Genomic DNA, 15,448 nt, shown 5'->3' with positions numbered 1-15,448 from the left:
AGGGTGGGCGGGAAACAGAGACAGCCTATATACGGTGTTAAATAAATCTTTTTAGTAACTTATTTGAAATACTGTTTGTGATTGCTACAAGGGCTAAATTGCCAGGCGGGAGATTTATTACAACAACTGGGGGCTCTTTGCTTGTGTTAGTCTGAGCGATCAGGGCAATCACTCAGACTCCAGCGTGCAACGTACAGCTGTTTTATAAAAAAGTGGGCCTTGGATCGCATCCAAGCAACCTGCAGCCCAGTTTGTCAGGAGTAAACAGTAATCCAAACCAACATCAGGAAATGACCCCAAAACGCTGTGTGCTATAAGGAGACAGATGTTGACATAAAGTAGCAAGTGCTTAGAAGGTCCAGGGCGATAAGATGAAAAAAAGAAAAAAGAGAAAAGATGTGATGTTAATAGGACACAAGCCAATTCTGTCCACATTGCATTAATGGTTTAATATGTTGTTCTGCTCATGAAATCATGATTGTCTTGTTTTCTTTTTTTAACAAGCGACTAAACCTGATGCAGATGCACACAAACACATGACAACATGCACTTGTAGGAGCTCGAAAGCGCTACTTAATCAGTGTAGCCAAACAGCTCACTGATGGAGAATAAACAAACAACTGCCTCCCTCATGTACGAGCCCTATGATACGGAGCGGTGAGACGCACCAGTTATGACCTTTCCAATATGTCTCCCATACATATTAACCTTGTAGGTATAACAGGAAGATGTGGGCGGGATGGACTGGCAATGACTGTCCTTCAGGGACGAGTGTTGTGGGTGAAGTGCGTGTGTGCGCGCCTGCAAATGTGTGTGTGTGTCGCGTGGGAGGTGTACGTCTACTATTAGCTTCACTAGTGAATGGATTCTATCCGTAGACTGACAGACTGAAGAAAAGAAACAGTGTGATTCATTTACTCCAGCTCCCACTCCCAGCTGAATAGTCAAAACACATAGACCGAAAAGTTAGGAAATGTCACGGCTCTGAATGCACAGTGTCAGGCATGGTGGGGTGGGATTATTCACTTAGGAAAAAAGGCTTCTTACCGCCATTTAACAAAGGGTTTATTAAAAGATCAGTAAAAACAAGTTAAACCAATATCTCGGAGTACTGAATAAAACCGATTCTACTATTTTCTAAACTCTATTTAAAGAAAACCTAGCTGGTAGAAAGGATGGATGGAAAAGTGGATTTTGAAACATTTTCCATTCACAGTTTGATGCTGTTAAATTTCATCCCTATTGAGATCTATTATAATGTCTGTGAATCCAAAACGTTCCTCTTCCCCAGTATTGGTCCACATGCCTATAAATGTTGCAGGCCTCTAAAGGATCAGTGTTTGATACAAACAACATAACCTTGGTTTGGAGGATGGTTCTGAGACCTCTGTGAACCATTGAAAACAAAAGCTGTATGTCATGTGTTTTATAAAGTGGGTAGTTACAGCAGACTTCCCATTCAATAAGAAGTTTTGGATAAAGCAAAACGATGCCTTCAATGGCCAGCAATCTTGCAGGCGTCATTATGTCTGATGACATCTCAGCATGGTTATATAAAAGCTAAGGAATATGAGGTCATTTTAAGGACCTGGTGTTCCCTGTGGTGCAAACACTGTTTCCTCACCCTGTGTCTACGTTACGAGATGATATTGTCACCATACCACCACACTGAGGGATACATTCAGAAGTGAGGCCATGATCATCAGGTTGACATCAAATGGCTTCCATCACTTCCTCAATCAGCAGATCTGAACATCATTAAGCTTTTATGGGACATCCTGTGGTGCAGAGTGTGGAGTGGATTTCCACCTCCTTCATCCCTCAAAGCTTTCCTTCTTCAATGAAGGGTAAACATCCAATTACTTACAGTCCAGAACTTGTAAGGCAGCACTCCACAAGGGACTGAAACTCTGCTGAAGGGTGGTCCTACACCCTTATTAGGCACTTGGTGTTCAAACAGTCTTAAAGATCTCCAGTCTTTTAGAAAATATTTTCCGAGATTTTTTCAAGAACCCACAGATTGAAGCTGCTCTCTGTAGAAATACCCTTTAAATAGTAACTACACCCTTAAATTCAGCTGGAGCTCTCCCTCGCAGCATGTCCAAAAACTACAACAGAGGAGGAACAACTGTAGGAGGTGCGGCCTCGTGGCTATGTGGTGTGTGACGTGGAGGGCCAGGGAACTGACTGCCGCTCAGTGCAGCATGGACAGAGATGTAAACTAACCAGCCATGAGAAGCTTCTGTCGGTCAATGCACACAAAAGACCTCCCAGTCTTTCCTTTTATGTCACCATTAGGGATGGGCCACAGGTTTTGCTCAGATTCAAGCACACACAGACTACCTAAGTTTGAACAGAAAGATCTGTCTGCATCAACATCATATGCCAACAACAACAGCTACATGGGCAGAAATAAGTTAATTTAGGGTCAAGTTTCTCTGTAATGTTTAGTGGCAGTGCAACTGACTGGTTTAGCAGGTTGAACATAGGACAGCAGAGCCAGCACAGGTGGCACTAACTGACTCAGCAGGTGGGTCCAATTAAAGGTAATTACGCTTAGTTAGCTGATCACAGATTACCTGCAGCTTATCACCATATAGCTAGCGCAGCAGCCTATAGCTACCACCATCATAAACCTTTACCATGGCTACATGTACGCGTTTTAGATAGGCAGGCACAGCTGCGGGGCTTTCTCAGACGTCGATGTTGTGATGATGACTGAGAAGAAATCTACTTTCAAAAGGCATGTCTCCTAGAAATGTCCGAGCTGCAGTCAAGTGATCTGATCAAGCTACAGTACGGTCGTAAGCAGGCTACAGAGCTATATTTTCAACTCCATTTCCTGTAATTTTAAATATTTAAATTCACAAAGTGAGTTTGACAGTTCTCTCCAAAAGAAATTAGACAATGGAACAAGAAAAACTTATTAAAATGATCATTATTAATATCATTTAATATTATCCCTTCAGAGAGAGAGATGAATTAACTGTTAAAAAGGAAATCAAAAACTACTAAATTATGTTCTGTGCCCCTTTTTAGAGTTCGAAGTTACACTCCATTAAAGAATAAAGTTAACAAAAAACGTCAAGGAAAATTGCATTTTCGTCCTGCTCCTTCATTAAGGGCATTACTAAAAACAAAACAAAACATGCCATACAAAATAAGGTTGCATGATACTGTTTAGGTTTTTATTTTCCTTTTTACCTATACAATGTGCAGAGTGCTGTAGATGAGTGTCCCAATATTAAAGGCTAATGTATAAACGCCTTCCTGTACTTGTCTCTTCCCTCAGTGACTGGAAGAGTCAGAGCCGATTCTCCTCGGCGCAGTAATTGGTTGGTCATGTCAAGAAGACACAGTGAGAAATTGACGACTAACAGAAAATTCCTCCCTCCTGTTGTGATCATTTGCTGCTGTTGAATATTAAAAATGACACATTAAAGAACGTTACCTTGAAGCACCAATGTGAGTCCATTTTAATGGCACATTGTTCACTCATCAGAGCCAATGCTTGATAGGTATTATTATGAATTAGCTGTGCAGGCAGAACAGTGGGATGAGGAGTGATGGGCAGTATCCTGCCTTAGAAGACGGAGCTCACCACTTTTCCTTCACTGGATTAAGCTACTGGCTTGCTAGTGTATGGAATAGATCTTATATGTACATATGAGGAAACCAGAGGGTGTGATAAACTGTTGGTAGTATTTGAAAACCATCAAACCATCTTCTGTTTATTGATTTTTACTCCACAGTATTTACTGGTTTTAATACAAGGTGCTGTGGTGAGAGGATGTTTCTGCAATCATGTGGAGTCCTGGAGAGGATAATCCATACTTTTATCACAGCCTGCGTTTGCTAAAGCAGGGCGGCCGAGAGAGGTGAAAGCTGACGTGGAAGCCAGTGCTGCTGCTGGTGGGGCAGGTTGAGAGCTTCTTGCTGAGCAGCACCCTGTTTTTAATTATATATGAGGCAGAACTCACAGTGACAGAGAGGAAGTGCTCCTGAGAGTGAGGCCTCGGTGGCACATGAACACAGGGTGACTGACCAAGTCACTAAAAGGTCCCGTCACTCACATCTGAGTGGGCACTGACCCACTACACTGCCACAGCCCTTGAGAGGACGGGCAAGGAGAAGGTGGGGTGCCCTGTACATCCACAGCCCTCCCATGTGGGGTGGAATTTCTGTCTGCATCAATTATTCAAGAACCATCTTAGATAACACTCACGGGGAGGATGGATGAGGTCTATTTCTGTATGGTACTTCATAAGGATGAAGACAGGAGGCATTTTTTATTTTGTGTGCTGGTGCTTCAGACACTGGATAACCAGTACGCTCGTCTGTGCGGAGGAGAGTAAAGGTAAAACCTGAAGTGTCTTTGAAAAATGCTCTTAACACACTCTTCATTCTTTTCTCTTTGCCGACATACTCAGATGTCAGCACTTTGTGGGAAGATCTGAGACACACTTATATCCTGCATCTTAGGAAGTTTGATAAACAGTGGGTGTTGCCAACAGGGACCTGTACAAAGGTGACAAAAGCCTCACAAAACTGGCCTTTGCTCTGTGTTTTCACACTGCGCTGCCCCCCAAATGATCCTCCTCATCTCTTTGGTTAAGGTTTCTGAGGCTCCCAGACGGGCCGCATAGTTTCCATATGTGTCATTTTCTTTTATGAGTATCTACAGCATTCCTGCAGTGGTGGTTGATGCATTCTGTGGCCACATCCTGTGAAGAACAACATGTCACAATGCACAAGAGTGCAGCACATCACAGCGGTGTGTGGTCACAAGTCTGAGAGATTTGACACTTCCAGCACACACAGGTCTCCTCTCATTTTAAACTTCATATAACCCTGCAGTAGTGAAGGTTTACTGAATGCTGATCATAATAACTGACTGTTTGATGATGTACAGTATCAGAGAGGATTAAAAACTAAAATCTAACATTTCTTCACTTTCTCTCCCACTGTTTCTACAGTTTTCCTCTCCCTAATGACAATAACTCCAGTTGCAGTCACGCAGTTATGGTGATTATGGTGTTGTTCATTTACAGCCAAAAAGACTTGCTTTTTACTTCTGGTAATATTTAGGCTTCAAATATCTAAATCGCATTCATTTTGTGAAGATAATCATGCTTTGCAAAATGTGAAAGTATCATAACATTTTGTTTACTGTGGAAATGAATCCTAAAACCTAAGAATTAGTATTAAATTTAGCACTTTTGGTTTCCTCATGGCAGTCTTTGAGATTTGTGAGTGGCTTTTAAGGTCGGTGGTTAAACAAGACATTTTCATGTTTCATTCTACGACATAAAATGCATCACTAAACACACCAGTCATGATTTCTTTAAGTGCGTATGTCTTTTAAAAACAGCCTTCAGAAGTCCTAATACGACTACAGAGGTTTTGGGGGATGTTAAACAACATCATCACATGAAATTTGATTTACTCACCAGTCAGCTTTAACAGTTCTCCTTGTGTTATTGCTTGGTTTTCTTTGCAAACTGTCACTATTTCTGCAAGAAGAAGGTCTTTTATAGGAGAGGTAAGCACGACATCTAATTAAAGGCTGAATGTTTTGTAGTGGTGATATTGAAGTCATGTGATCATGGTGTTGTTCATTTACAGCCGATAGATAAGCTTTGTACTCGTGGTGATATTTAGATTTCAAAATTTATAATAGCTGTATTCAAGTCTAAGTATCATAAAATCGTATTTGTCAAAGAGTTTCTTTTTGCAGTAACCCAAGAGCAAATGTAAAAATCCCTCTGACTTTCTGTTGAGGGAACCAGGGTGATGCTTATATCGGTGTTATCAACAAAAAATCGTCACCCGTACACGAAGAGGTGCAGTGCAAGTGTCTAATTCTAAATAATTCACAACCTGAATGTTTAATCTTTGTGTTATTGCTTCACCGTCCAGAATAGCTACTCTCAATTCATTTATGCTTCATAATGAGGTCTGTAAATCTGTAAAAATTAAATTTGGGTTTTTATTTTGAGCAAAAATTTTGAGAGAGATAACATCATTTTCATTTTTAATTCACCGTTTAAACATTTGTCATTTTTATTCTTGGTAAAACGTCTTTTAAAAGATGTGCTGTGAAAACAACGGCTATATTTGTTTGGGGGAAAAAAAATCAGTATTAATAATTTAATAATGATTACGACAATATTAAACTATCAAGCAAATTTGCATTCATAATTAGCACCACTGTTTACAATCCAATTATTATCTAATTAGAAGTTCGTACAAACCGGCTGTGAGTTGAACTTAAATGAAGACCATTTTTCTAAATGGTAAAAACTGGGGAGGCGTACTTGATAACAGATTTGCTGGTGAACGAACGTGTTATTAACTATTTTTCTAACAAAAATTGTGCAGGAATACGTTTGGTATCTGTTTGAAAGCATTGACAGCAATTGTTTTGCTATGTGTGTGTAAAAAAAAAAAAGATGCTCTGGCCTGTGCATCCAGGCTTGAGGTTGATGTGTGATTTTTTTTGTGTTCACACAGTACTATGCCTACATGTCAAAGGATCTGAGACATTTGATTGTGACAGAATATCCTCCACACGCATACACTTATTTCTGTCACACTCTGGAGTTTTTCGGTTGCAGTCCTGAGCACCAACTGTGATGCAGCGCAGAGACACGGGGGGATGTATACTGGGGTCATATGTGACCTGGGCTGGTCCCTGGTGAACATGGTTCTACTACACTGGTCCTGTCAGTCAGACGGCCAGTCGGTCAGTCAGTTTCGGGGAAAAACCGGGGGAGAGCGGAGACACGCAGCGAGAGAAGGAGCCCCACCGCAAGGCAGCAAGACAAGTATTCCCTCCAGTCAATCACAATCCACAGAAGCGCTCGAATGATGCAGGATCTTTCAACAGGCCTGCAGGGTGGAACCAGGTGAGAGAGGACCTAATGTCACACTCCATACACTAAGGTCGGTTCCTGTCAATTATCATAGGTGACATGGTGACTTAGAAAGCTGATACTGAACTCTGCAGCGCTCGGAGATGACCATATTACTGGTGTAAGTAAAACAAGCATCACTGGGACTCTGTGGAGGGTGTTAATCCCTGACTAATGAACTCTGCCTCTGCCAGTAGCTTCCCTGTTGCATCCCTGGACATCTCCACCTGTGTTTGTGTGTGTTCTTGTGTGTGGGGGGGTGGGGGGTGTGTGTGCGTGCACAAGTGTGTGTGTGTATGTGTGTGTGTGTGTGTTAGGGGATTCAGAAAGAGAGGGACAGGCTCCAGTCTCCCGTCCCTCAGCCTGACAGGCAGAACTCAGCCACACAATTTCACGGTTTGTGGGCAGTACACACCACTGCCTTCCCATCCCTGAGACCCAGAGACCCACAGAGTGTGTGTGTGTGTATGTGTATGTGTGTGTTAGCCTGTGCATATGAACATGAACACACACACACACATGCACACACACAAACCAGCTCCCCTATTAATACTAGGGGAAAGAAGAAATCAAATATTAATCCTTCAACGCCCACCTGGAATTGAAAAAAAAAATGAGTGGACTTACCATTTTGTTATTGATTTCATGAAAATGAATTTCACAGACTTTCTCTACGATGTCTTCACTCTCAAAAGTTATGAAACCAAATCCTATGCAGGGAGAAACAGAGAAGGGGGGGGGGCAAAGGAGGGAGAGAATGAGGTACAAGTTAGTGGAGAACCTTAACAAAACTTTAGTAACTAAAAAGAAAATGCACCAGATGGAATATCATCATGAGCCAGATCCAGAAACTCAAACTACATCTGTGGGGATTGGCTTGGGCATGGAAAAGAACAAGTGAACAAGACAGACATTGTCCTCTTTAAATCAAGAATATGATGAAATCTGCCACATTATTAAGGGCACTCGAGGACCTCTTCTACAAAGAGAAGATGGAAAACAGCACAAAGCTCATTTAATGAGATTCAGGGAGCTAGGGCCCAGCATCTGAATTTCATTAAATGCATTTTGTGTTCTTTTTATTGAAATCTCACTGTATAACAAGCCCTCGTTTTTATGTTAATGCAGGCCTTAGAATGAACGTGTCGTTGACAGTGGGATTTTCATGCCATATTTATAGGATAAAAGCTTAACCCCTCTTTTAATACAAAGACAGAGAAACAAGATGGTTTCAGACTTCTGAACACAAGTGGATTGCAATGCTCTCCTCTGTGTTTTGATGGTGATGCACAAAGCAATCTAGCTTCTGTATGGCTGCGGTTGAAAGGAAAACTGATATTCTATTACTTTTGCAAAAGGGGAAACTGCACAAAAGAGAAACAGTTAGTGAATAAAGCAGCAAGTGGGACTGAAAGGAGATGAGTTTCTTTTCAAAATGGCAAACACCCGTTGATGAAATAAATTCACATCAGACCCGAGCTTAAACAGCGGTCACTCGGAGCAACAAGCCATATGACCGACACACACTCCGCGGAGAGCAACCGTCAATTTGTTTCCACGGAGCGTGAGACGATACAGTACCAACAGTCACCTGCTAAATGCGGAAAGGTACTGATGTTGTCGAATATTGTCCCATTTCTACAAGTTAAGACGAGGGAGGGGAAAAAAGCATTCATTCAGCCATCAGCTTCCAGTCATCACCCACTTCACAGGACGAATCTCAAGGTCAAAGAAGCTTTTTAGAGCCTCGCCATCCTGCACATGTGCACATATTCACACACCAACACGTTCTGTGCAGCAGCTTATGGGAGAAATTTCTCAGCTCTCAGAGATTTTTCTGTCGTAATTTATCCCTTTAATATATCTGGTTGGATCGGGCAACTGCTATGTGACAAATCAATGGACAGGGCTGCTTCATGTTAGTGTTAGATTAGATTTTGTAATCAATCTGATCAAATATCTTTCTTATTTTTCATGTAAGGCATATAACTTCCAGGATAAGCCGATTCCCATCTGTTTGAATACAAACTGTGTATCATATTGATCAAATGATACTGATAAAACATTATAAAATCACACGTGTCATGTACACCTTACCATATATCTCATCCATATCATTTACCACAAATGTTATGGTGAATATTATATTATCTCCACATTCACATCCATGCAGAAGAAGCTAAATGAAGTGTACAGTATTATACATTAGTCTCTTAAGCGGCTTATTTTATTAATTCATCAGATCATCCAGAAAAATACAGATTTCTTTGTCAGTAGCAGTTTGTGCTGCTTACCAGGCAGCCTGTCACAAACAGTGACATTTATACTTCTGTTATACTGTCTTTATCTCTCACTCGCATTTTTCTTCTCTGCTCCTCCTCCAGCTCCTCCACCATAAATAACAAAACACTCGCTCTCCTCAAGCCGCTGCTGCTACTGACACAAGCCAGAACATATCAAAAACCGTCTTGTCAAGGGAAGGGTTGGAAACCTAACGTGCGAGCTAATTAAACACGGGCACACATCTAATCTAATGAGATCTTATGAGACAGAATATCAATTTCCATTGAGACGTCTCAACGCTGAGTCGTGGTGCGAGCACGTCGCACATGTGTGAGGGCTGGGCGGGGAGATGAGGGACCGGCGGTGACGACATGCAGCAACGGGAGGCGGGGGGAGGATGCACCGTCTTCTCCTGCTCACCCTACCTTCATGCCAGCGCAAGGAACACTTTTGACAACCAACAAATCAACCGCCAAGAGTAATTTGTCACAGTGGAGTGTGGGTAGAGGGAGTGGAATCTGGGGGGAATGAGGGCGTAAAAGGAAAGAGAAAAAGGTGGAGATGAAAGGAGAGGGGGGTGGAGAGAAAGACAGAAAAAGTGACAAGGAAAGAGGTTAACACACATGGCCCCTGTCGCCACACTCCTTCCTGCTGCCACAGGCAGCTCCTCCATCAACTGACAGGACATTTTCCAGTGCGCCATTATATCCACCGGGGTCAGGGCCAAGCCACACCACCGCATATACCACCAGCAGGGCCCTTCCACCCATGACTGGATCTGTTTAAATGAACAAAAAGACATTTTGCGGTAGTGTAAACTGCTGCTGGAATGTGTCTGGTACACAAACACAAAACCCTCACAACAACCAGTCCTATTTTTCTGTCTCCTTGGCTCAGCTCACTCCTCCTTGGTCAGTCCCCTGTGGGCTGACTGAACCTCTGGCCCTGCCACTGCAGTCCTTTCCACTACTATCCTATTTTACAGACCTTACAGACAATTACAGGCCACAAAATAGCACCAACAGAAGCATTTCTGTCTCCCAGCCTCCTTTTGCAGGATGTCAGCGAAGCGAGATTATCCTCATGTATCCTGGCCCTTCTCCTCCAACCATCCACACATGGCAAGAGGATGACCTCCACAAGACTATTAAATACTGACAGCACTGACAGACACAAGGAGAGAGGTGTCAACATGCTCACACTGAAGAAGCTTCCCACAGCTTGAACAATACCTCGTAAATGGAAACACACGGATGTCTGATATGAAGGCTGATAATAGGTGTTGTGTGGCCAGTGGTTGAGGCCTCGTGGCTGCACTTGCTCACACTTATTAGCCAGAGCCGGGCTTGGCCTCATCTCATCGCTCCACAGAATCGGCAGGGAGCCCAGTTTCACGGCCTTTTACCAGCTTCATCATACTCGCTCTTTATTTCACACTCATTCCAGCTTCTCTGCTTCTGTTGCTCCAGAGGAAAAAAAGCTGATTCTGCCAGCCACAGATAATCATAATCCTTTATTAATAAACTTGCAAAAAAAAAAAAAAAATCTAAACATTCTAAAATTTGTCTTATGTCCTTATGATGTATTTATTGTAGATTTATGAGGCACTTCAAAATATACCTATTAAGATTTGTTATTTCATAGCAGGTGGAGGTAGTATAGTACACCTGGTGCTGCCTTCACAGGTCAATGTTAAGTATTTTTTCTATAAAAAAAAGAAAGAAAAGATTTTTGTTGTTCACACCAATTGGATAAAACCACACACACACATACACACGGACATACAGATTCAAATCCCCCAAAATTCAACAAATAATCATAAAGAAAGATATCTTAGCATTTGGCTCAATTATGCCAGCATATGCAAAGATGAGGGAGTTTCAGTCGGTGGATGAATTGTTATTTGAATTGCTCCAGCCTCTTAGACATACAGAAGCATAACCGTGTATTTCTAATGCTTCGACAATAACAACTGCATTGCTCCTAATTAAAACTGCATCTAATGAGAGGCGCCTGCTGCTCTACCAGCTCTGTCAATACAGGATAAGGAAGTGGGGCGACCTGGAGAAAGTGTCACTTGTGTCCTCTGGTACACAGTGTGAAGGTAATGGAGCCCCCCTGCTTTGCACTGCACAGACAGATGCACACATGTACAGACATATAATACACATATACACACACATACTGTAAACACACACGCACAGACAAGCACTTATATTTATATGGGTTTGCGACGCGTCCTAGGCTGCAACTTATCCGCCTTTACAACTGCTCCTCCTATACTTCCCTTTGCTGAATTGGTTATCCTGCCCTAATTATGCATGATCAAACCTTCATCTGTCCAGTCAGGAATAAGTCTACAGAAAGTTCCTGCTCTGCATGTCTGTCTGTGTGCCCCCAGCTTCCAGGCACCAGCTTCTTATAATGCAGAGAAGCAGACAGAGGCAGTCCGAACACCCACGGCACAGTTAGAGGCCTTTGATCAGTATTTCCGTCAGCTATTACTAGAGATCCAGAGCCCTGGGCGTTAATCCCCTGTTGAATAAAGTTAACACCGGGAACTTTCAAACAGCACGGGGCACATACAGCACAGAGAAAAGACAATTGAGGGAGAGCCAAATTGAGGAAATAGCGAATAAGAAAAGGCTCAGATGGAAGAATCAGTGTTAATGTTACGAAGGTTGACTGTTGAAATCAAGAAAAGGTTTGAAAATATCTGATGTTTGATATGAAGTGTTTGTGGATGGTTGATAATGAAAGGCTCAATCAATCACTTATAGGCCCCGGCTGCCAGGGGAGCTCCCATGATGTCATGGGAGGCCATCATTATAACAGGCAGCATGATGGTGCTTTAATACAACATGATATACTCTCCTCCATTTCTCTCCTCTATCCCATTTTGTCCAAGGTTTCTTCCTCACAGGGGGACCGGCTGGGTTTCTCTCTATCGTAAGATCTTGACCTTACTTTGTAAAGTGAGAGCACAGCACATATGTTCTGATTTGGCCCCGCTTCATAAATAAAATTAAACCGAGGGCACAAGTAGGCTTGTTTTCTACATGTGCTCAACAACACTCACATCTCATGACTAAAAAGTACATATAGTGTGCACCAATGCATATTTGATCAACCTTTCCTCAGTGCAAATGCAGCCTCCCTCTGGTAACCAGATCTGACACTGAATTATCTAGAAGCAAAAACAAATACAGATTTGGTTTATTAGTGGTTAATATAGAGACAAACACAGAGAGAGAGGCAGAGAGACAGACTAGGTCCCTTAGCCATGCCCAGATTCCCTAATCACAAATCAAGACAGCAGTTGATAAAAGTCCAAAATAAATAAATGTGACTGCTGTGATGCATGTGAGTCCGAGGGGAAAAGTGAAGATGGACGACGTAAAATGAATCCCTGAAGTGTAAAGTACAGTGAGCCGTGAGCATTAAAGATAACAGACAGAAGAGTTTACTGTAGCTGCAAGTTTAAGTTCTTTCTTGAGGTATCTGTCCTTCTTGCAATGTATTGTGCTGCGAGATCCAGTTTTGAGATTTGGAGTTGCTTCCAATTGTTTTAATCAAAAAGATCATAGAATATCTCATTATTATGAGAAATGGCTTCTTCCAGGAAATGAAACCGTTTCACCCTGCTTTTTCCGACATATTTTGTTTTTGTTCCTTTTCAAATATTCTACTAAGAATCACAAACATAAAACAGATTACACCCAGAATTCGCAGAACCCAAATAAGACTCAATGATGTCAAATTACAGCCCACACTTTTTTATCAATCTGGAACATACCATTTTTGTGGAGGTGACAAGTCCAATATGAATATAACATTAAGTAATTGAAGTAGAGCCAGACTAGACTCAAGTGTTGTTTGATCAAAAACAATTCAAGAGAAATAAACAAATATGTTTTTTGTGGCTTATTAAAAATAATTAAGACGCAGCATGACACAAATTTCCATTTGAATAGTGCAGCACAGAATGCATTAAGGCCATATTCAATAATGCTGTTTATGTGTTGTGTATTCTATTTTATTTACCAGGTAGTAGCTTAAGTGTCTGACTCATCTACTGAGCTCAAAGCTTAATGTTAATCGAATGGGCCACCAGCCTTATAGTGCTGTGCTCTCACCACTGTGATGCCGTTGCAGCAGCCAGAGTGCTCATGATGATGAGGCCGTTGATGTAACAAGGACAATTACTAATGGGAAGTACAAAGGTTTAGTCTGTTGAACCGAACATATTTGATCTGGGCTCTGAGGCTCTGTTTGCAAAATGATAATGAAAGAAAACACGTGACAAATACAAGAAAACACATGATGTAGGTATGTATATATGGTAGCCAACCTTCTGCAACATGTCAACATGAAGGTGAACATTACGTATGAGCGGTATGAGCAAGTGCCAGGTGGTTGAAGAGATGGTTTAGAATTGGTCCACAGGTACCACATATGGTGTTTTGTTTGTTGAGCAGCAGCTCTAGGGCTTTTAGATGCTGGAACTTATTGGTTTAGACGGCTTCGAAAGGACATCTCATTATTGATCACTGAGAAATGTCTCACAGGATTTTTTTCATAACACAATGAAATCAAGTATTAGGCCAGAGAACAATTAGACAGAAACAGTGATTGTAAATTGATGTAATTTGATTTCAGTGTGATTGTTGTTTTCTGCATGTTTGGCCTTTTATCATTTCATGATGCCACAGTGAGTTTGTACTTCTCACGTCAGAATCACTTGACAATCTTTTCTTAAATTCGAATCAACCAATATTACTTCCAAATTATAATTATTAACTATTACCAAAGATTTCTGAAAGCTGAAGATAGAAAATGGGAGCTATACAGTAACTGGAAAATACAGCTTTTCCTTTAAATTAAAAACATACCAAGGACAACATAGTGCTCCATTTGAAGTATATACGGTGTGATATATGGGTCAATATTTTCTACTATCCCAACCAATAGAGACCCGCGAATGGATGGATGTGCTGTATATGTTTATTAAATGTTTACAGTACAACGTGCCTGCTTCCTCTGCATTTTCTGCAGAGCCACTGTGCTCAGCATGCATGCTGAGGGAACTAGTTTGTCTGTGCCTCTATGTAGGTCAGCTTTCAGAGTTGGCCATCAATTTCTACTGTCCTACTTAAAGAGACACCCCGTCTCCATACACAAACACACAAACAGGAAAACACACAATTACGGCATTTGTATATGAAGACTGTAACTCGGACTCATAACCTGGACTCGCGCAGTCATTGATTGCATTCATGCTCTAATCAAAGACATTTATTTGAGCCATAACTCCGAAACACGTTGCCCGACAAAGCTGGGCTGTCAGCTCATGTCTTGCCGAGTGTGGTCAGCGGTAACAGGCATCTCAATAAAAACACAGCGCCCGTACTTGTGAAATGAATGCTGCTCTCTCCACCTCTTTGCTGCACTTTCAAACACTCTAACTCAAGAAAGACCCTCATTACTGCTAAACAATGTACCCCTAAGTGTGAATTTCTCTCCTCCTATATGATCATAAAGGCTCCTCTAGCAACAACTGAATGGAAGCAATTATCTGCAGAGAAGGTGACTAACTACCCCTTTGCTCACTAGCACCCAGCAGTAAGCCATAGAGCTAAAAAAGAACACTTGATGATTAAGACAAAGAAACCTAGGCAATATTTGAGAATATTCTAAAATTCACAAAGACTCACTGAGACACATTTCCTCTGTGAGGAAACGGATAGCACAGTGAATGTGAAGAAGAAGTGACTGTGACTGTGAGGAGAGGAAGCCGTTCATGTTCACAAGAGCCTTTCTGTGTCAAGAGATTCAGGTTAAATCTGAGAAAGATCCTCTTTCCATTTGAGAAGCAGCTCAGGAATTCACCTGGAGAGACTGGGTGACCTCCTGAAAAGATGTCAGGATCTTTATGGAGCAGAATGAGAAATATACTGTGCCTTTATAAATATATCTTTTATAAATTCATATTATAATTACTGGAAAAGTATCAGTGCAACAAAGCGCAATAGATAGATGGTGCCACCGAACTAAAGCAGCATGTCGGCTGTGTGGAGCTTTTATAAAGTGTGTGAGACTGTCATAACTCACACCAGCCATAATGCATGCTAAAAATGATGGGTATCAGTCGTGGATCAGCCGATCTCACTCATGGATGATCTGTATCGTTGGCAGAAAAACATGATTGCTGCATCTCTATCTAACGAGCGTTGCACTCCGTGGATTTCTGG

At 41.7% G+C, this 15,448-nt stretch overlaps 1 protein-coding gene across 18 annotated transcripts in view; it reads right to left on the bottom strand.

The window, feature by feature from the left end:
- LOC146974363 (RNA-binding protein Musashi homolog 2) overlaps positions 1–15,448 on the bottom strand; it is a 226,014-nt gene that overhangs the window by 52,584 nt on the left and 157,982 nt on the right. For all 18 annotated transcript variants that reach the window (XM_085797610.1, XM_085797621.1, XM_085797614.1 and 15 more), the window contains one exon: positions 7,542–7,624. In XM_085797610.1, coding sequence (XP_085653736.1) covers positions 7,542–7,624 — 83 coding nt within the window. The remainder of the gene's footprint in view (positions 1–7,541; positions 7,625–15,448) is intronic.

This window comes from Trachurus japonicus, chromosome 14 (assembly GCF_045865225.1).
Source record: "Trachurus japonicus isolate A0001 chromosome 14, Traja_1.0".
In the NCBI taxonomy this organism is placed as follows: Eukaryota; Metazoa; Chordata; class Actinopteri; order Carangiformes; family Carangidae; genus Trachurus; species Trachurus japonicus.
The sequence above is the reverse complement of the archived record's forward strand: the minus strand, read 5'-3'. Positions and strand labels throughout refer to the sequence as shown.